This window comes from Solea solea, chromosome 5 (genome assembly GCF_958295425.1).
Source record: "Solea solea chromosome 5, fSolSol10.1, whole genome shotgun sequence".
In the NCBI taxonomy this organism is placed as follows: domain Eukaryota; kingdom Metazoa; phylum Chordata; class Actinopteri; order Pleuronectiformes; family Soleidae; genus Solea; species Solea solea.
This window is the reverse complement of record NC_081138.1, coordinates 27,696,558-27,718,311: the sequence shown is the minus strand read 5'-3', so window position 1 is coordinate 27,718,311 and position 21,754 is coordinate 27,696,558. Positions and strand designations below refer to the sequence as shown.

Genomic DNA, 21,754 nt, shown 5'->3' with positions numbered 1-21,754 from the left:
GTGTCTGTTTATATTCTGTTGTCACATTAAATCACGCAAGTTTCCGTGAGAGTTTCCCAAATCCCTGGAATCTCCTCCCTGAAAGCACTGGATTAAACGCCAAGTGTGGGGTCCTGCGTCTTGACTGCATCATCTAATCTGTGCTTTCTCAGGATTAAAACGTTGAAAATTACAAAGTTTGTTGTGTCTGTGGTCTCTCACGTCAAATCAGAAAATCCTCTAGTTTGGTGCAGACTTAAATCTGTCACAAACACAACACTGTACCTGTACCACTGTTTTTCAAAATGGCTTTTATTGTGAAACTTTTGGGGGACCAGCAGATGTAAGTCCTGGCATTTAAAAAAAAAAAGATAATTTCCAAAAGCAAACCTTGTGTAAAGAGCAGCACGTCTGCAGCGGTGATTGCAGCAGATGTTTTTATTGTGCCGTGTTTGTTAGAGCAACAGTTGCACAGTGTTGCTTTATGGCAGGATTTAGTGTTGTAATGTGTATTATCTTAGTGAACCTTGTAGCGACTGAGTTGTTGTACCAAATGCACAGTGGTTGACAAAAAAAAAAAAAAAAAGGGATTCAGGGCTTCAGGGGAAAACTATGGGCAACAAAATTCACCACATTCGACTCAGACCTTTTATACACAAAGAGTGTTCATTGTAACCTGGTGCTCAACAAACTGCTCGTCTGATTATGAGAGGCCCAGGGCACAAGGATTGTGTGTGTGTGTGTGTGTGTGTGTGTGAGTGAGACAGAGAAATATCTCTGTTATCATACTTGAGACCAGTCTTGCTTTCAAAACCACTTTTTGAAGGTCTCGTCTCTGACTGTGACTCGTTCTTCTCAGTCTTGTTTTGTCTGCTCGTAGAAGACGCGGGACACAACTGATTTTTTGTGTGTTGTGTGTATAAATCCTTCTAATTCTTTTTTTAATTGTCATTTTTATTAGTTGGTGTAAGCTGTAAGGAAACCCAATTTCCTCTCAGGGATTAATACATTTATTCTGATCACATGGAAAACTATTAAAATGTTTTCTAATGCCGACAATAAGTCGTTGGATTGTTTTGTATCCATCCCCCACATTACATACACATGTAATAACGTTAGGTTCATGGAGACGAGCTGTGTGTGTGTGTGTGTGTGTGTGTCTGTTAGATGTAGCAATCCTTACTTTATGGAACTTGCGGCAGCGCTCAATATCTCGTCAGTCTGATCAGTTTAAACCAGCGGTTTTCAAAATGATTAGACCAAGTACCAGCATGAGAAAGCTTGCGTACCACTGGTGGTACACGTACCACAGTTTGAGAACCGAGGCTTCAGCGAAAGAAGTTTATAAAATACACTTTTTTTTGTTTGTAAAACAGGAATGTATTCATTCTTTTAAATGGTACCACATCTTTCATGGTCATACTTGAGAATTCTATCACATTCTAGAAGATTATACATTTAACTTTACTTTCCCTATATATTTATTTATTGCTTTTAAACAAACGTGTCCCATATCCTCTATTGTTTCCTGTGCAATATACAGTAGATGTCCACTGTAGTTTTTTTCAAATACAGTTTATATGCTGTATATTAATACTTATTTATTCAGTTTTTGACACAGAGTTTTGTATATTTTGTATATTTTATATTGTTCTCCCTGTGTGTGCGTGGGTTTTCTCTGGGTTCTCCGGCGTCCTCCCACAGTCCAGAAACATGCAATATGGGGAGGTCATTAGGTCAATTGGACGCTCTAAATTGACCGTAGGTGTGAGTGTGAGAGTGGATGGTTGTTTGTCTCTTTACGTGTCCCTGTGATGGACTGCATATCTGTCCAGGGTGTGACCCCGCCTGTCACCCTGTGTCAGCTGAGATTGGCTCAGCCCGACCCTCATGTGGAGGAAAAAGCGGTAGAAAGGATGAAGCAGTGAATCTGTTATTTTCTGTTCTTGGTTGGAGTCGCTGCAGCAAAAGCAATTTCTGAAAGTTCTGATTCTGAAAATATGATTGTGGTGATAGAAAACTCTTCAATTTCCAGTGAAGTTTGCAGTATTTCACTTCAATGCTATCATTTTTTTATTGACTTGACTCTTGGTTAGAATTCTTGGTTTATTTTTCATTATATTTAGTTTTGTGTTTAAAATGAGTTAGTTTTAATTAGTTTTTATAGTAGTTTAATTTTCATCAGTTTTTTTGTTTGCCAGGTGCACAAGTATAACAGTCTACAAGAAAGTAGACTGGAGTGCAACATGTTAGATGCAGTTAGTGTGAAAGGTAAAAAAAAAAGAAAGAAAATATAACCAACAGACTAAAGGCACATGTAAACATAACAACATAAATAATCATAATAAATAAGAGACGTCATGAGACGCATCACACTGTTTGTGAGCTTGTGACTAAAGGTTTGATTCACTTACATGAACCAACTCAACCCATTTAACCACATAACGAATGTTACGTCGCACAGCCTAATGTCCCACATTGTAAACAAAAAAAAAACAAAACATTGTATTATGAATAAGTGAATGTTGAAATGGATTATGAAATGAAATGAACACACAAACAGTGTCTGTTTCCGTTAACTATAATAAAGGTCCAGTCTCTAGTCTTGGACTCGGTACATTCTGGTCTCTTGCTTATGTCTTTGTCCCTTTTGTTGGTGTCGTCTGCAACATTAGTGACTGGTACAACACAACGGCGTCTCCAGCAGGAGGGCGGGGCCGGGAGTTATGTGTACTCACGCATGTGTACACACACACACACACACACACACACACACACACACCATGTCCATAGTACCAGCCTGCCTGGCCTACATGCTCAGCACTCACTTCCCCTGCTTTGTTTGCCTCTGGTCGAGTGCCAGCATGATGTTTGTGGGATGCAAATTCTTGGCTGACTCATTGCAGTGTGTGCATGTGTGTGTGTGTGTATACTGTACAAGAGCAGTGTGTTGCCTGAAGAGGCTGGCAGACTGGTTCAGTCCTCTGTGTGTGTGTGTGTGTGTGGAAGGGGGCAGGCTGGCTATTTGAGTTACACAACCTCGGCTGCAGTTGCGTCGGACGCGTCAGTGTCAGTTAGAGTTAGAGGAGTCTCCGTGGAAGCTTGTGCTGCTCGCTCGCTCTCTCTCCTCAGCGAGCTGGACAGTCTGAGTCTCCTGACCTTAGCTTTACTTGGGCAACACACACACACACACACACACACACAGAGCATCGCAGTGGAAACATGCTTCGTGACATTTAGTAAGTAGGAGTAATTATTAGCAGTGAAAACGCTGAAATTACAGAGCTCACGGCACATGAATTAAAAGAAGCAGCGTCATAATTAACCTGACAACAAAGTGCATAGAAAAGTCACCCAGCACATACACGAGATTGAAACATGTCACGCCAAATCTAAAAATAGTGCACAACAAATTTTTGTCATATGCCTCAGTTATTACGAGAGGGGGCCCTCGCTAGCAGTCGTCCATAGGAAACACATGTGTGTGTGTGTGTGTGTGTGTTTTATCTCCACAGGAAAATAAATAAGTGGTCAGAATCCCTGGTTGGAATTAAGAAAATTCAAATGTTTTTTTCTTCTTCTTCTGGTCAAAGTCATAGAAATTGAACAGAAATACGCAATGGTGCAGGAGATAATGGCACGGGGCGGGTAACGATGTGATCGACATGTGTGACAAACAGCAGACCACAAACCTAGTGTCTGTTGCCGTAGTTTGAGTAAACTCATGGACAGAAAAAAAGAACAAACTGTTAGAAATGAGAACATTTCTGGACTCAAAATGTTCTGCGGGGAAAAATAGGGCGAGAACTATATGGAGAGGTAATGGGGGGGGGGGGGTGTCTGTTGTTTTTATTTAAGATAAAAACATGTCTTTCAATGGCTCTTCTGTGCGTAGCCCATATGGACATTTTTAACCAGTGCACCTCCAAAAAGGAGGACAACTGAGTGTCCGGCTGGACACCAGACAGTCCAGATTCTAGGTACCCTGCCCGACATCCTAAATCCAGACGTATGGCCACCCTAGTTGTTTTTTGCATGAAAGATGATGTTTAAAAGTGTCATGAAGGGAGAGCACTGCTCCATCCCTCTGTCCCCAGCCCTCTCATGTGGAGGATAAAGCGGTAGAAGATGGATGGATCGTTTTGTTTCATTAAAGAAGTTCCTCATTGGAAGAGACAAGGTTGTCATGTTGAGTCCAACTCAAAAGGGTCTGTGGGGTTTCCATACATTAGACCCTGCTTCACACACACACACACACACACACACTGTCTCTCTGCAGTGCACATGAGTGCATCATGCGACCAGGTCCTCGTGTCTGTGGAGGATCAGATGATCACAGAGTATCAGCTTGTAGCCATCTTGATGCCATACTCTCTGTTTGTGAATGACTACAACAAACGGCCCAGTGTCACGATGACGTCAATTTGGCCTCGACCGAGGGCTAATCAGCTTCTTTTTTTCTTTTTTCTCTCTCCCTCTCTCTCCCCTCTCTCCCCTCTCTCTCTTTGTTGTTTCATGAAGCTTGTAAAAGGCTTACAATTTAGCAAGAAAGTGATTTACTCCTGCCTGGCACGCTCTAAAATTCCTCTCTGTATTCCTCCTCACATGTGTAGATTGTTTACGGAGAAGAGGAATTCTAGAGGGATGGCGGTCCGCAAGGGGCTTGGTTGCTATGGTTACTAACCCCTGAGCTGGGTTGCATTTAGCAGGAAGGAAGCTAAATTATTTGCAGACAGAGAAGAGTAAGCTCACGCTCATGTCAGTCTGGAGAGTTTTTTTTTCTTCTTCTTCTTCTCGGTCTCATATTGAATTATGAATCAGAAGATTAAATCTCAAACTTTTTTTTTTTGCGGTGCTGCTGCTGCGATATTGGATTGTTTTTTGGCTGCATCTGTCTGTCTGTCTGTCTGTCTGTCTGTCTGTCTGATTGTGAGCTGCATAACTCAGAAAAGTGATGGACGGATTTAGATGAAATTTTCCAGGGTCATAGGTTATTGCCTCAAGGATAGAAATGTTGTCAAACTTGCAAAACAGGGCCGTAGCTGATGTTTGCGCTCGCCGGGTGCTTTCTCCAATTAATGTTAGGTGATGAAGGCTCTGTGTGTTTTTTAAACTCAAAAGTAAAGGTCTACTTCTTCATCAAAGTGGACTTATACTTAAAGGAATACGTTACGTTACGTTACGTTACGTTACGTTACGTTACGTTACGTTACGTTACGTTACGTTACGTTACGTTACGTTACGTTACGTTACTAACAGGACCAAGTGTAACTGTTGGGAAACTGAGGTTGAGAAGCACAGTTTTTCAAAAATACTACCTCTATTCTAGTAGAATACAAAGCTAAATGCTAATCGGTGAAGTATTCCTTTAAAGGACAAACCATTACTGTGAATTTTTCAAGCTCTGCGCCGTTGCCTTGCAGCAAAAAGACGTGGGTTCACGACCCGGTCAGAACACTGGCCTTTCTGTATGGTGTTTGGATGTTCTCCCCCATGTGTGCGTGCGTTTTCACCAATTCTCCAATTTCCTCCCACAGTCCATAACGGCAAGCATTTTAAACTTTTTACAGAGGTCTGTGACACCATTCACATCGTTATTCTCATTTTCATTCGAAAAGCTTTTCATTTAAAAGTGATCACTGTGCGATGTTTGTGCAGATCTGTGAGAAACCCGTCTGTAGAATAAGATGTGTAGAGAAGGAGACGGTAATGAATCTAAAATGATATTTTGACAGGCACATTTGGCCTGCGGTTTGAAAATTGCAGTAGTAATATCTACAACTTCATTGTGACTCTCTGAAACTGGATTCAGATAGATTCAGATTCATTTGAGGATAAATGAAGATTTACGCTGTACTAGTGAACGGATGAATTACAAAACTGTAACTATATAAACACAGACCATTGTAGATACAGTATCTGAAACTGGAAGTGGAGATATCTACACATCAGTTGTGGATATCCGCGACAAACCCCAGACACATGAAAGGCTAATGTGACGTCATTCAGACTTGGTAAAAACTGAATTATGGGACTGTGGGAGGAAGCCGGACACGGAGGAAGAACATCACACTCCACACAGAAGGGGCGAAACTGGGATTTCGATGCGGTGACCTTCTTGCTGTGAGGCAACAATGCCAGCCACTGTGTCGCCACGTGGCCCTCGCTTGGAGCTGACGGCGCTAAGCAACATTGTTTTAAGTCATTTGACATGTTGTGTTAATTCATTTTTATGTAAAAGTTTTGCATAAAAATAACTGTGTTGAATTAAAAAGACTAAAGTTCACCTCTGGAGCGGTGAAGTGTAAAACTGTTGAAGCACAGGACTTGAATTGTACTGTGTCTGAATTCAGGAGCCGCTTTACTTGGAGGGCGTGGTCTGCGCGGGTGTCCTTTCATCGACCGCACAGACTGAAATAAGACGGCCTGGTCTGCTGGGGATTTCCCCGAATCCCAAAAAAACCCCCCATTTAAAGTCCATTTAAATGTCAGTGATCGCAGGTTTTGTCATCCCACGTCTCTGTGGGAACTGATGGATCCTGAACATGAGAAATCATCACGAGTGATATGATTAAATGTGTCAGTGCAGAGGCTTTTTGCACTTCTTTGAAAGAAGAGAAGGGAAAATAAACTGCAATTATTGCTGGAACTGAACAGAACTGTAACTGCTGCATGATGACGTTTTTATTTTTATAAATAAATAAAACTGAAATAAAACTGATTTCTGATTGTTATATGCTTCTTAAATGTGAATATTTTCTCTCTAAGAAATCATTCAAACTGAACTGATTTTTGGTTTGTGGACAAAACAAGACATTTGAGAACGTCATCATTTTCTGGGTTTGACGAACACTGATCGACCTTTTTTTTTAACGTTTTCTGACATTTTATGGACCAAGCGATTATTCGATTAATCGAGAAAATAATCGACAGATTCGTGGATTAGGAAAATAATCATCTGTTGCAGCTCTGAACTGCTTTCAACTCAAAAAAAAGTTCTCTAATACCTGACATTTATTGTCATAAATGATCAACACTGGCTGATTGTGTTTTATTGTGATTGTGTAACTGTGATGCTGTACGTGTAAGTGTTTGTGTTCTAATCCTTGTGTCTGTCTTGTTTCAGACCACACACACAGAGGTGCAATTTGGACCAATGAAGTTATTTAAAGACCCACTTCAGGTAACGTGAAAACTATGCCAGCAATGTTTGAACTGTTAATGCTTCAGTGTTTGGAACAAACGCGCACGAGCTGCGGTGAAATATTTATCTCCGTATCATTTAAGGGCTTAAAGCTTAAGCCTTGGAGCTGAACTTTGTGCGACTGTCAATATTTGGGAGCATTTTTCTTGGATTAGTCAAAAGTAATCTTGAATCAGAGATTAGAGGCCGATGCAAACATTCAAAGAAGAGAAGAGAACAAAAAAAAAGAAAGAGTTAATGGACGTATTGTATGGTGTATGTGCGTGTGTGTGTGATGCGGCCTTGGGTTGTCAAGGCGACAAGGCCAAACATTTATGACCGCGTACATACCATAATGAACAATGCACGTTATGGTAGAGCTGCGCAGAGGATCCATGGACGTGTTTCGTCACCGCAAATATAGTCAGTGGCTCATTATACAGTGTGTGGTACTGCGCTCACTCTCCTGGCATCTCTGCTCCTGCTGATGATGATGCTGCTGCTGATGCTGCTGCTGAAAAAGCAGAGAAATAGAGCCTGGTGCCCATATACGTGTCATTACGGTAACCCTCAGGACTAGATTCACCGAGAGGTTTAATGAACGTGCAGCAGAGGTTACAATTAAAAAGCAACTTCCTTTAAAACATAAAAACACAACAAATATGCTCTCGTTCCATTTGAAGAACAGGTGTAGGTTGTAATAAATTATTGGATAGAGGAGAAATGATGCAACATCTATTACGTTCATGAGCTTTTACAAGCAGCAAAAAAAGACAAAACGTTGTGTGTGATTCGTGATCCACAAATGTCGAGGATTTGCTGAACCCGTTCACCAGGATGTTTTGTTGCCATTGTTCATTTCCCTGCGTCACAGATTCATGTGAGCATTCATGTCTTCACCTTTGACTGACATGAAGAAACCCGGGTGTTGGCAACCCTTTCCCGCTTCTGGATGTGGTTGAGTTTTGGCAATAAAGTTTGTTTTGTGGGCGACTCACACTGACGTTTGGTGACAAAGATCTGGATTCTGGTTTCCGTTAAAGATTTATTGCAAATTATAGTTGAAAATGAACATTTATGTATGTTTCTATAATTGTTGATGTTTTTTTTTAACTGTATGAAGAAGGATAAGAAGGCACAGCTTGACATAAATGATGATTACCTACTAAGTGGAAGGAATGTTGGGCTTTTCTCCTCAGTCCACATGTAACCCGTCTAATGTTTCTCCCATGTTTGCCGTAACATGCTGAAGTTGAAGAGACATATTAGTCACATGGTTTCTGTACGTCATCCTTAACTCACTGAATCCATTTCTGCTGCACCTCAGGTGTAAAATCCTTTTATTTTTTTGTTTCCATTCAGGTTTGTTTGCACCTTATTTTCTGCACGACATGATCATTTGCTCTCTCATCATCCTCTCCTTCCTCACGTATACTTCACACACTGGTATAATGAATTTAGATGACGCTGGAGCGCAGAGATAAGGTGTCTCTGATAATTATTATTATTTAATTTCTGATTATTATTTTCATTATTAGTTTCATTGGTTCCTCAGCTCCTCTCCGATCACACACACCCTGGTATATACAGTAGAGAACAGTTATTCCTGATTTTTTTTCCCCAAGTACCACCAGAGGAAGCTCGCGTACCACTGGCGGTACACGTACCACAGTTTGAGAACCGCTCTTCTGACAAACAAAAACATTCAGCTCGTCCTCCACACGAAACAGACAAAACTAGAACCTAAAAGACTCTTTTATCGTAATATAATCTCAAATTAAAATAAAATCGTACAACAAGAATGAACTAAAGTCCCTGTATTTGACATCTTGTGATTTGATGCCATATATATATATATATATATATATATATATATATACTGTAAGTGCAGAGTCGCTGCTTTATTGTGCGATGAGCTCCAGTGTGAGTGCAGTAGGAAAACGAGGTAGAGAGATACAGTATCCCCTTCCTGTTTTTGTCACTCACAGCTGATCCTGTCATGGCCTCCTCCTCCTCCTCTCTCCTCTCTCCTCCTCCTTCTCTTTTCTCATGGCTCACAGGATCTGGCCGGGCCTTTTCAACAACGACGTGTTCTAGACGCCAAAATGCTCACTACCTCCCCTCGCTCTCTCTCGCTCACGCTCTCTCTGAGGCAAACACGCTGGAGTATAAACAGCATTTCTGCACCTCGAAAACCGGATTTACTTTTAGATTTTTGTGTGTTACGACCGAGTGTCTGCGTGTCTGTGCAGTCTCAGCGCAAGCATCTGAAAAGACCTTATCACGGCCTATATCACCCCGCTCCCCCACCACCTCTGCGGGAATGTTGACTTTTCTACCAACATCCCAATGTGGAATTCTGATCTAATTCCCTGTGCGTACCAAACATAGCTGCAGGGACTCGCTGGTGATGTATTTATGACCTGGACACTTATTGCTGCTTGTCGGGAAAGTGTTTATATGTGGAACACGGCCCTGCGCTTGCAACACCCCGCTCCGTGCTCTGAAATTGCATTAATGCCTTTTAATGGGTGCCTAAATAAAGCCGCAGCAAACATGAGAACGAAACGAGAGGAACAAGAAATCCTCTATTGCCTCATTGTGTGCGGGGAAATATTAAATGTGTCTTTGGCTCAAAGTCGACTTAACAGGTGTGATGCGGGGTGAAAACTGCAGGACAAACTTTGGCTTGCTTTTTCCTTTTTTTTCTTCTTTTACGTTTCACTCTTGCTCCTCTGCCAACGTTTGGAGATGACGTCTGTTGGAGGGTGACTCATGAATCTACTCTTAGTGCAGCACAGCTCTTGGAGGTGGGCCTAAAGCGCTGGTCCACTGTTTACGCAAGTGAGGGGTTATATGAAAGTATGCTGCCCGAGAGAGGGAGGGAGGGAGGGAGGGAGGGAGAGAGATGGCCGGGTTGGCGGTTGCAGCAGCAGCAGCAGCAGCAGCAGCAGCAGCAGCAGCACTTTCTACCACAGCCTCGGCAGAGCAGTGGGAGAGGCTGCAGCCAGTCAAGGCCGCCTCACCTAATTGTGTCATAGATCACGAACAGTGGACGATAAAAAACCTCTGACACACCTGAGTGCGAGCTGAGCTTGATCAATCAGGTCCTGACCACACGAGGCCTGAGGTCACCATCAAGCCACACACCCCCCCACATACACACACACACACACACACCGTGAGCTGATTAGTGCAAGACGGGCTGACTGTTCATGTGCATGTGAGGATTTTTCTCATGTATGTTTGTGATGTTTTACTAAGTATTTGTTTCATATTTCATTTCATTTTCCATCGTTTAATAATCTCTGGGCCAGAGGCAGATTTTTTAGAAAACCGAGCAACTTAAAGCTGATCATTTCCACTTTTTTTTCCCCACCATCTGAAATAATCTAACAGTTAAATAAGTAGGTACTTTATTGTCATTGCATATTCCTCACTCCACTCACCTTCTCCTCCTTCATCCTCCACATGAGAGTCGCAAATCCCAGCTGACATAGCGCGATAGGCTGGTCACACCCTGTACAGGTCTCCAGTCCATCACTGGGACATATATAGAGACAAATATAAATAAGAGTGTCCCAATTTGCCTAATCCCCAAATCTGGATTTTGGGAAGAAACCAGAGAAACCCTAAGAAAACGCAGAAAGGCCCTTGTTCTGACCGGGTCCTGAAGCCGGGGTCTTCTTTCTGCTCTTAGCCAACATGGCAGCATTTTAGCAGAACTAGAGTACTAGTCTAGAATAATTAAGTTAAAATACTAGGATAAGATGCAGTCACAGCCCATGATAACAGCACTGCCTAACTTCAGTCACCAGTTATGAAACAGCACTAATGTTCTGTCTCTCCAATCTGCATTTAATGCCTGAACTGAAGTTCAACTGTAGTACAAATAATATAACAACTTGAATATTAGTTATACATTTAAAAAAAAAAATTGATTTAACTGAGAACAAACGTGTCATTGTGAGCAAAGGGTTTATATTTAGTGTCTCATTTTTTCAAAGGTGTGTTTTTGGGGAATGACATCAGATTAAAAGTCAGGATCTGCTCCACCAGCATCTCTTATCATAGATCTAGCCTTGTATCCTGTTCATTCCTCTCTTCCTGTCTTTGCAGGTACTTTTAGTTTTTGCCAAAGAGGACAGTCAGAGTAATGGCTTCTACTGGGCATGTGAGAAGGCCAACTTCAGGTGCAGCATGGCGCGGACACCAGAGTCGGCCCTCGAGTGCTTCTTGGAGAAGCATCACGACCTTGTCATCATCGACCACAGACATTCCAGACACTTTGACGCTGAAGCACTGTGCCGGTGAGTCTGCTCTCACAGAGTTTTGACTCTTGCAGTCACACGCGTCACTTTCACTGATTCAAAACATGCATATGAGCTTATTTTAATACGGGTTTCATTTAACGCTTCTGAATAAATGACGTTGAAATATGTTTTCCAAACTGTTGAACTATATCTTATTTATCTCATGCTTTTTTATTTTTAGTTGTATTTACATTTTTATTCAATTTCATAAATTATCATTGCTTCTTGTTAAGCACTTTGTTTGTATTTAACAAAATTGATTAAATTAGTGACATTGTTTAGAAAAGTTCTATATAAATAAAGTTATGCTATTATTATTATTATAATAATAATAATAATAATAATAATAATAACTGTGTTTAGTTGTCAGTATCAGTATGGACACATTTCGATAGCTTCAGCCATTTATCTGTTATTTTAGCTGATCATTTCAACCATTTATCAAGTCCTTTTTACTAGTTTAACTTGGTTATTAACTATCTCAACTAACAATATGTGTCCACTACATTTACAGCACTTCTTTTTAGATATTATTTTTAAGTATTGCACTTTTAACGATAGAATGGTTGAAAGATATAGTTAAAGAAAAGACTGGACATTATCATTGACTCGTATTCCATTCACATGTCACTTATCTCTTTTTTTTTTACTAGTCTATGCTACGTTTAGCTTAAATTATTGAATTTATTATTTTGTAAAGCTGACAGAATAATTTGTATTGAACGCTTTATTTGTTCCAAATCGGAAAAAAGCCCCAGGGTCAGGCATCCCTGCTATAGTGGACACAGTTGGAAGTGAATTGTAATTTCGGTAGTGACTATTCTTAAAGGCCAGTGACATAATCCAAAGCACATGATCTTGACAGGACCAATTATAGCCCTCCCTTTTTTTCCCTGTGTAATGTTACATTTGGTCACACGTGTGATTAGGACTCTCTCCGTGGGCATAAACGTCGCGCTCGCTCTGCCTCACTGCGGAGTCACGGCAATAAGAAGTGAGCAGTGCCTGCCCGTAGCGCTCTATCTTTAGCCCCTGCTCCAAAACCAAGAACACATTTACAAACATTCATTTGCCCTGCCCTGTGCGTATGTTAACCCCATTCATTTTGGCCAATCCATATGTTCAATGTACGCGCTCAAGCTCAGATGGGGGGGACTAAAGGGCCTTTATGACCACTGGCTGGGGGGGTGGGGGGGAACCACAGGCGGATGAGTGGCTCTGTACACAGCATTCTTTCAGAGGTCTAGGCCTCCTCGCAGAGCTCCACCGCTGGGCTCTGCCCGCCTGCCGAGGAGAATCGGAGCGTGAAAAAGTGAAAAATACATTGATTTGATGCCATGGGTTTTTTCCACCGGGCCTGCTCTGCTCACTAAAAGGCTCTCTCTGTTTACATTCAGGTCAATTAGAGCGGCCAACTCTTCAGAAAACACTGTGATAGTCGCCGTTGTGAAAAGGTATGTGCCCCCCCACCACACCCCCCCATCTTTCCTGCCCTTCTCTGCGTTGTCCTTTTTTAAGTCGCTGATGTTTGTGACGAGGATTTAACTGCATGAGGTCTGCACAAGGCCTGCAGCCTGTCATGTGATGCAACCTGCTGATGTTCTCTAAACATGGATTCATCATGTCAGTGCTCAGGTAGTGACACGTTCCTTCTTTTTAAAGGCCAGACAGAGAAGAAGCCTCTGTGATGCCCCTGATCAATGCTGGCTTTAATAGGGTGAGCAACACTCTCTCCGTGTGTGTGTGTGTGTGTGTATTTGTTATTTTTGTATTATTAACGCAGATACAGTACATGGTATACATCAAAGTTTGTTAGGTATGAACACAGGAAACACTTAACCACTTAATTAGTGCATGCAGATTTGTAATGATAAAATACGTAATAACTAAATAAATGAAGGAAGTAAGAGATTCACGTCCAGCTACACACTCACATGTGTGTACACACATGCTCATATACACATAAATGGGGTAAGTCGAAGATAATTTAAGAAAGACAATATAAATTCTAAAAAATAGAAGAGAAAGGAAACACGTTCACCCGTTCATCTGTATTTATCACAAAGGACAACTAACAGAAATATCCCATATACCTGCATAGCTGTACTCTGGTTAAGTGACTGATTTTAGCAGTATTTGTTTTATTCTTAGGTCTGAATCGTTGTTACTCAGCGCATTCACATGACCTTAGAAAAATAAAATAATGTGAGTGAAATTGTATGAAAATCAAATCCTGTTTATTTCTTCTTAAGCCACCTGCTTAAGTTGTTGTGGTCTATGTAAAATATGCGATACATGGTCCACGATACCAATAATATCATGATACAACGATTCTGTGATAATCGAGACATTTACACAGCAACTTAACTCTGAGCAGTTTTCTTCATCTCTGACTGACCCCGTGTTGCTTGGTTTTTGCCGTCTGACCCTTCAGAGATATGTGGAGAATGCCAATATGATGGCCTGCTACAATGAGCTGCTACAGTTGGAGCACGGTGAGGTGCGGGCGCAGTTCAAACTAAGGTGAGTCGTGCTCTATCGGCGCACGGTTGTGTGTTTAAATTTCAGATTGGCTACATGGAACAACAAAGATACAGCACTGAGGGAAAAGATTAGTTATTGTAGAACGTATTGTTATTTGTGTGTGGAGTTTGTTTACACTCTGCCAACAGTGGCAGAGTTCAGATAAAGCAACATATCACGGAACCTGAATATACCTGACCCTCATAATGCCCTTGGATGCTGGAAACAGCTGGAGTTGACATAATTCCAGACATGCAGCATCAAGTCCAACTGGAGGTTTCTGGCCGTTAAATAAAAATAAAAATGGAGTTGATTTATATCATTTTCACAGGTAATTTAAGGCATAAATATTTATTTCCAACTGCCACTGCTATGTACTCGGGGGTGAGCAGATCCCAGTGATCCAAAGACAGTCTGTGTAAACGTGATTCTCGACAAAATCCTGAAGAGGCAGCTGGTTTTTCACTCTCAGGTTATATATGATTGTGCAACGTTCCCCCACTTGAAAATGATTGATTTCCTACCCTTGGAAAAAAAAACTGAATTCCACTCAAACACTTTTATGATTCTCCTTTATTTTATTTGATTTTATTTCATTTTATTCTGTTCCAAATGTTAGTCTTCAGACATTCCAGTATTCTGCCTCTTTGCCCTTTTGTCCGTCGATGGCTGATCGGCAGGAATTAAGCAGGTGTTGAAATCAGTATGAAATCAATGTCCATGTACACATTAAGCCATATTGATTTTCATCACTGATTTTCCGTCATTCATTTTCCTTTGTTGAAAATAAATGATTGAATAAACATTTTATCCTCTAAGCCAGTTTTTCTTTGGGTCAAAGTGGGGGACTTTGCACAATCCTATAGAATTTTACGTGCAGTATTCCAACACCTTTGAATTCCCTCATCCTACTCCAGAGAACACTTATGAATCGCAATTAAAGCACGTTCCATTAGCGACGGTACCTGGTACCTGGTACTTTCTTCAGTACCTGCTCTGGCGAGGTTTCAAAGCAATTCAGCATGTCGTCCAACACAAGAATCAGTTAAAAAGACTTAAAAATCCTGAAAACGTACGTCAATCCCCAACATTTAGCACGGAAATGTCGAAAAACAACTGCTTTACAAGTCACTAGTTTGTGAAGTCACGGCACTTTCACGCAGCAATGCAGTGATGACTCCGCCTACGTTGAGGAGGTGCAATGTTGTAATGGAAAACCAACCAAACCGCGTAGAGTCGAGGCGAGCTGGGACCATGTAGTGGAAAAACAGCATGAGAACTATAACATGGAAAAGAGTGTCCACTGAGTATAATTTGATGGATGAAGAGATATTTCTACCCTGTTTGTTGCCGATTTTAACAATGATTCTGATTCTGTTGTCTTTCCACATGTACAAGGGCTGGAAATGCTATTTTCACAGCCCTAGAACAAAGCCAGGAGGCCATAGAGATCACATCAGAAGATCAAGTAATTCAAGTGGGTTTCTAATCGACTGTAAAGATTATAGTTATTTTAATGTGACTCATCTCTTTATCTCTCTGTGTGTCTCTCTCTCTCTGTCTCCATGTCTCCTCGCTAAGTGCCTCTTCGTGTCTTGTGACCCCAGATCTCAGTAGCGATAGTTTCAGTCTCTGTCCCTCTGAATGGCTTCTGTTGTTCACATCAAAGTGCTGGAGCCTGTGTTTTTTTTGTTTTTTTGTGTGTGTAAAATGAAATGTGCTCCAAGTGTCTCTTCTAATTTGAAAACACATTTGTTTTTTGGGTGCGGTAAGAGGTCACGATCGTAGCTTGTGCGTGTTGTTACAGTGTGATTCTTGTTGCTTCTCCTTCGCAGTACGTGAACCCCGCCTACGCCTCCATAATGGGCTACCAACAAGGCGAGCTAATAGGGAAGGAAATAATAGAAGTGCCTAAAAGTGAGAAGAATAAGCCTGATCTCCTTGAAACAATAAACTCCTGCATACGGAAAGGAAAGGTAAGACTCATGAAATCATTTCACGGTCTGCACTTTAAAAAACTTTCATTTTCTGGTAAGTTACTTATATTTTTATTAGACTGCCCTTTCCCCTCTTTTCCATCCTCTCTTCCACCCCAACCTGTCGAGGCAGATGTTCGTACACTCCGAGTCTGGTTCCGTCACAGGAGTTATTTTCTGTCTCTCTCGCTCTCCACTGTTGCCAAGTGCAAACTCATTGTGTCCATGTTGGGTTTGTCTCTTAATAATTGTAAGGTCTGGACCTTAGCATGTAAAGTGCCTCGAGATAATTGTACGTTATGAATCAGGTGAATGTCACTGAATCGTGGACATATCTGCTCCTGCTTTTGTTTCTGTGCACCCGTGTGTGCACCCGTGAGTCTGCACCACCACCGGCCAGCAGAGCTCCGTTTCATGTGCATAAGAACGGCGGTTGATGGCCGCGCTGTAATCTTACTACACAGAGAGCGAAGGTCAGTCGCAGTCAGGGAGAACAGCGGGGCGGTTCTTTTTAAGCCGCCACAGCAGTCGGTGGGTTTGGGTTTGGGGTTTGGGGGGGGGGCATGAAACAAGCATGCTGGACTACCAGGAGCGCTGCCCCCTAACCTATTAAAGCAGCTTTCTGCTCTTAAATACTCTGACCCTCCAGACTTTTACCACCCAACCTATACCACAAGCATCTCCATGCTCTACTCAGTCCACACCCACTTTTATGACGTTTTGTCAATTTGTGCTTTTGCACTTGTATGTATGTATGTATTCCTTTTTCTTTGGTTTGAACTGTAAAGCGTCTTTGAGAGCTTTAAAAACGCTGTATAAATAAAATGTAGTATTATTATTAGTAGTAGTAAGACTGGGCGATATGGACACAAATGTTATCATGATTTTAAAAATTGTTTCCAAATCAGTCAACTTTGTCACTAGGGATAAGACAATACCGCCTTTTTGTGTCCGATACCTCAAACTCGAGTATCTACCGATCCCGATATGAGTCCGATGCAGTCATTTCACACCCTTTATGAACCTGTGAGTCATTTCAAAGACATAATTCTCCACTCGTGTCACAGATATTGCTCTCCCGAGAAGAAGAAATAAACAGCCCCAAACATGATTTTCATGTACATTTTTTACAGTGCTGTGATAAACAGAGAGACACAATTTCACAAATCTGAGGCGGAACAATTGATTATCAAATGTGTGTTATGTCTCAATATATTAATTGAATTATTGCCCATTTATACAGCAAATTTCATGCACCGTTGTCTGAAAAGAAAGATGCGTTACATAGTGAAATAAGAGCTAAACAAGCTGTCAGACTAAACAAAATAAACAATACACACAAGTGTGTATATATCACGTATATTATAAATAATAATAATAAAAAAAAGTTTTTACATAAAGTCTTTGATTCATTCCCTCTCTTTTGGCTCTGGTTTGTTATCTTGCAGGAGTGGCAAGGGATTTATTATGCCAAAAAGAAGAATGGAGACAGCATTCAGCAAAATGTGAAGATCACACCTGTGATTGGACAGGGAGGGTGAGTGAGCCACAGTTTTTGCAGCAGTTTATGATACTTTTTCCCCCCCTGGTGCCTCATATGAATAATAATGTTTTGTCATTTGCAGAAAAATCAGACACTATGTGTCTATCAACAGGCCTTTAAATGATAATAATAAGGTGAGATGAGTTGAAGTTTAATTATGAGTGACGGCGGGAGGAGTTTTCTGGCCTGCGTGTGTTCAAATGTGCTTCTCCTCTGTGTCTGTGCAGACTGATAAATCCACTGAGCGTGTGCAGGCAGAGTCTCAGACAGGTAAGATCCACCTGAAATCCTCTTTGTGTCTCTTTAAATGCCACTAACCTGAACTCTCCACTGTGTTAGAGTAACATTACAAGTGGTTTATTGTAACAAAACACTACTTAAACAACTGTGAAGTGCATTTGTGTGCATTGGTGAGGGGAACTTTGTGTCATTACAACATCATGAAACAGGAGAGAGGTTAACCTACAAATTGGTTTATGCATTAAAAGAATAGTTGAGTTTTTTTGAATGTGGCTGTTTGTGGTTTTGTCATATTATAAACACTCGGCACTCTTACTGATAACAGGTTTTGGCAAAACAGGTTTTATCTACTTAATAAACTCCACGCCGGCTTAAGTCTACAGTATTTTACGTTAAAGAAACTGAAAACTGAAGTTTCTCAACTGCTCACTCTCGCACACCAAAGTCCATAGAGAAAATTTTTGTTTTTAGCTCACAGGGACACAGGAGCTGCTTGTCTCTAATGCTGCAAGTTTGTGCCAATTTGGTGAATCTAAATAAAGAATTTCAAACACAGAGTTCAAGAAAACACGTCTAACTGCCTCCAACTTAATGATGGAGGCAACAGTCAATTAATAAATTGCTGCATGTGCCCTGATATAAATTTGCTAATTTTCTCTATGGACTTTGGTGCAGGGAGAGCACGGTTAACAAGCCTCAGTTTGCAGCTGCTAACGGTTGTTTAACAGCGAGGGAAAGTGGGGAACGTGTTTATGAGATATTGTAGATTTAACCAGATGTAGATTTGAGCAGGCGAGCGTTCAGTGAAGAGACTAAAATCTGTGTTTCTTATCAGTGAGCGCGAGTGTCTGGCGTCCAGGTGGCTCCACGGAAACAGCACGGGCGATAATGAGTCCATACTTCATGCAACTCCGCTTTAGGAAACCTAAACTATCCCTTTAAAACTCATTAATATAGTGTGTGGGTGCAGGTCTCTAAAGATGATGTCCAGGTTAATACACAGTCCTAATATTTGTTGGATACCACTAGTTTGGAGAGTGACTGAACTTTTTTGGAAATATGTCATAAAACCTATCGATTTCTTTAATCACGACCCAAATTTGACTCCGTCAGCCTCTGGGTCGGCTGGTCCTGCTTTATCGAGCCGAGACATATTTTCATACGAATGAAATCTTTCTGTTGTTGATTCTGTTGAAAAAAAGTTCCTTTACACTTTAGGCAATGCTGATTTCGAAATACAGCAGCGTCACGGTTTTGACATGCAAACAAAACGTGGATCGTATCAAACTCTCCCGGGTTTTTTGTGTGGGTTCTTTCAACAGCTCGGTGTAAAGCAGTGGCTTTTCTGATTCTGCTCTTGTGTTATGAAGAAGCTTTTGTTTTAGTCTTAGAGCACAGAACAAATTCACAGCAACTCTTTTGGGACACAGTTACGTCCTCTAGATCGGATTAGGGTCTCTAAAGGTTAATTATGGCTTTAACTATTGATTTAAAAAAAAAAAAAGCACATCTGTCATTTTCCACTTATAGCATCTAGTGCTACACAACCACCCGTCTAAAGTTTCTAGCATGGGTTTAAATGAAATGCCTTATTACGATATCAATCCTGCAGATTTCACAATGATGGCAATAAATCGTGACTTGTAATTATTTAAATCGGAGTAATTGTGACATAAAGTTATCTCATTGTCATGATCACAAAATGAACCCTGACTTTTAAATTCAACTGACGACTCTTTGGTCTTTTTATTTAAGAGAAGATTCTGCAGCGGAAGAATTTATTATTTTTTTTTTTTTTAAATGTTTGAAAACACCCGTCTAATCCTTTTAAAACACAGAGGACACATCCGGTAGTAGAAATGAAATACTCTCTAATAACTAGAATCTGTTTTTTGAACCTGTCGACGGTTTTGAATTACAGTTTCAATATTTCTCCCCACGAGCAGTGGAGTGCTGCCAGGTGCTTCTTTATTTTAAGGGGATGTTTAATATCGATGTTTTTAATTAAATGACGTTGATCGCTGGATTATTTGAATCCACAGTGTGAATAATGGAAGTTCTACATTGATCAAGTCACACGCTACAGCTTTAAGGCCTTGTGAAAGTGTGTGTGTGTGTGTTTGTGTGTGTGAATGTGTTAACTTGAGGTGTTTTCTTCTCCCCAGACATCCAATCCAGTAAGCACAAAGACCGCAGGAAAGGCTCTCTGGACGTCAGATCCACAACGTCTCGGGGGAGCGATGGTGAGAGTGAAGGGAGATAGCGGATGGAAATTCTCTGTGTTTCTTTGACAGCTCGCGACACCTTCCCTGTTGACTGTTTGCGTAACGCGCTGATTGGACAAACAAGCTCGTTAGAATGTCGTTGGGGGAAAAAAACACTTGACTTGATTTGTTTTGGAATTTTCGGCGAAGTGCGTAACGTTTGGGGTCATTAATTATTTTTTGTCGATGTTGTGATTACGCGGGGTCTGTTTGGTCGTTCCTGAACGGAAATGAAGTAACGTTATTACTGAAATCTGAAAACAGGCGCTGTGAAGCAAAACTACCAGACCTGACTGAGGGAGTGTTTGTGTGCATCTCTTTACTAGCACAATGTTGTTTAGGGGTGGGTCAAAATGTCAATTTGGTGATGTATCGCCGTCCTTCCTCGTGTCATGCAATAATATCTATATTCAAATGAACAAATGAAGGCGCTCTAAAGTAAAACAGTCACTGCTTGTTTGAAATGAAAGTTACTTGGCAGAAGAAGAGAGACTTTGCAGCGGGATAATAGCGGAGAAAGCTACGTTGAGAGACGCCCCAATGCATAGACTTTGTTCTCTGTGTTGTGAATAAATAGAGAAATCCTGCACTTTTAACTTTTCATAGCCGTTTTTTCCTCTTCAGTTAGACAGATATTGTGACGTATGATTGTCTTGCAATTTATTGATTATCACAGAATCGTGTATTGTGAATTATTGGTATCATGCCCTTTGATTCCCACTCCTGATGGTCACCATATACGGACATCACCATATTTAAACACTGCTATATTGAGAGTCATGGGGGAGGTGATGGGCTCAGTCAGCACTGTATGAACTCATTTGACAATGGTTTGGATGTAACAGACGTTTGTTTTTAATTCAAACGTTACAAAAGCACAGTTTTAACCTCACGAAATGCCTTTTTTTTGCAGGGAGCTCACAGCGAAGACACTCCTCAATGGCCCGCATCCACTCCATGACTATCGAAGCTCCCATCACCAAGGTGGGTTCGTCACTTTCCGTATCCGCTGGTGACGTTCTGTATCTCATGATCCAACTCTTTGGGGTTATAAAGCTGCCACATCCACCACCAGCCCCAGCCTTTACAGCGACCAGAGTCCTGGGCCATGCGTACCATGTCAGGCGGAGATGGGCCGATTTAAAATGTCACATTTCATGCACAAGACAGGAAAGCATGCTGGACCAGAATGACCAGCTGTTTGTGTGGTTTGTGTCATTCTGCAGCCCGGGTAGTCGGAAACAGAGAAAGTCCCCGCGGGGGATGGGTCAGATGACGCACTGCAGTTCCTCTGTTGTATCATTTGACTGTGTCAGTCGCTCCCCCGAAGGCATCGTCTTCACCAGAATAAAGGCGCTAATAGAACTGCTCGTACTGCACATGTTTGTGTTCAAATCAGTGAGCTATGGCTTGTGTTCTGGCACATGTTTGCTGGAGTCGCCACAGGTGGCCATTGTTAGAAGAAAAGATCCTCTCTTTTTTTCTCCTTGTAGAGACACAGAGTACATGTTATACGCTTTTCTTTTCCTTTATGTTTGTAACTGCTGCTCCATTTAAATAAATCCATATCGTTTCAATATGAATCAGGAGGCAGCGGCCAGTGAGGTCAGCTAGTCATTTAAAAAACTACCCACACCTCTAAAGCTGAATAATTACCACATGATTTTTGGGTTCAAACATCTAATCTAATCTAATCTAAATAAATAAACCTTGTACCTTTTAATTTAAATTTG

General features: G+C 41.2%; 1 protein-coding gene across 1 annotated transcript in view; it reads left to right on the top strand.

Annotated features, from left to right (window-relative positions):
* The window catches only part of pde8a (phosphodiesterase 8A), a 62,674-nt gene that overhangs the window by 28,507 nt on the left and 12,413 nt on the right, over window positions 1-21,754 (top strand). The window contains exons 2-13 of the mRNA XM_058629191.1: window positions 7,106-7,162; window positions 11,282-11,472; window positions 12,873-12,929; window positions 13,138-13,192; window positions 13,910-13,998; window positions 15,397-15,475; window positions 15,834-15,974; window positions 17,423-17,511; window positions 17,600-17,651; window positions 17,745-17,787; window positions 19,923-20,000; window positions 20,935-21,005. Of these exons, the coding sequence (XP_058485174.1) occupies window positions 7,106-7,162; window positions 11,282-11,472; window positions 12,873-12,929; window positions 13,138-13,192; window positions 13,910-13,998; window positions 15,397-15,475; window positions 15,834-15,974; window positions 17,423-17,511; window positions 17,600-17,651; window positions 17,745-17,787; window positions 19,923-20,000; window positions 20,935-21,005 (1,002 nt within the window). The remainder of the gene's footprint in view (window positions 1-7,105; window positions 7,163-11,281; window positions 11,473-12,872; window positions 12,930-13,137; window positions 13,193-13,909; window positions 13,999-15,396; window positions 15,476-15,833; window positions 15,975-17,422; window positions 17,512-17,599; window positions 17,652-17,744; window positions 17,788-19,922; window positions 20,001-20,934; window positions 21,006-21,754) is intronic.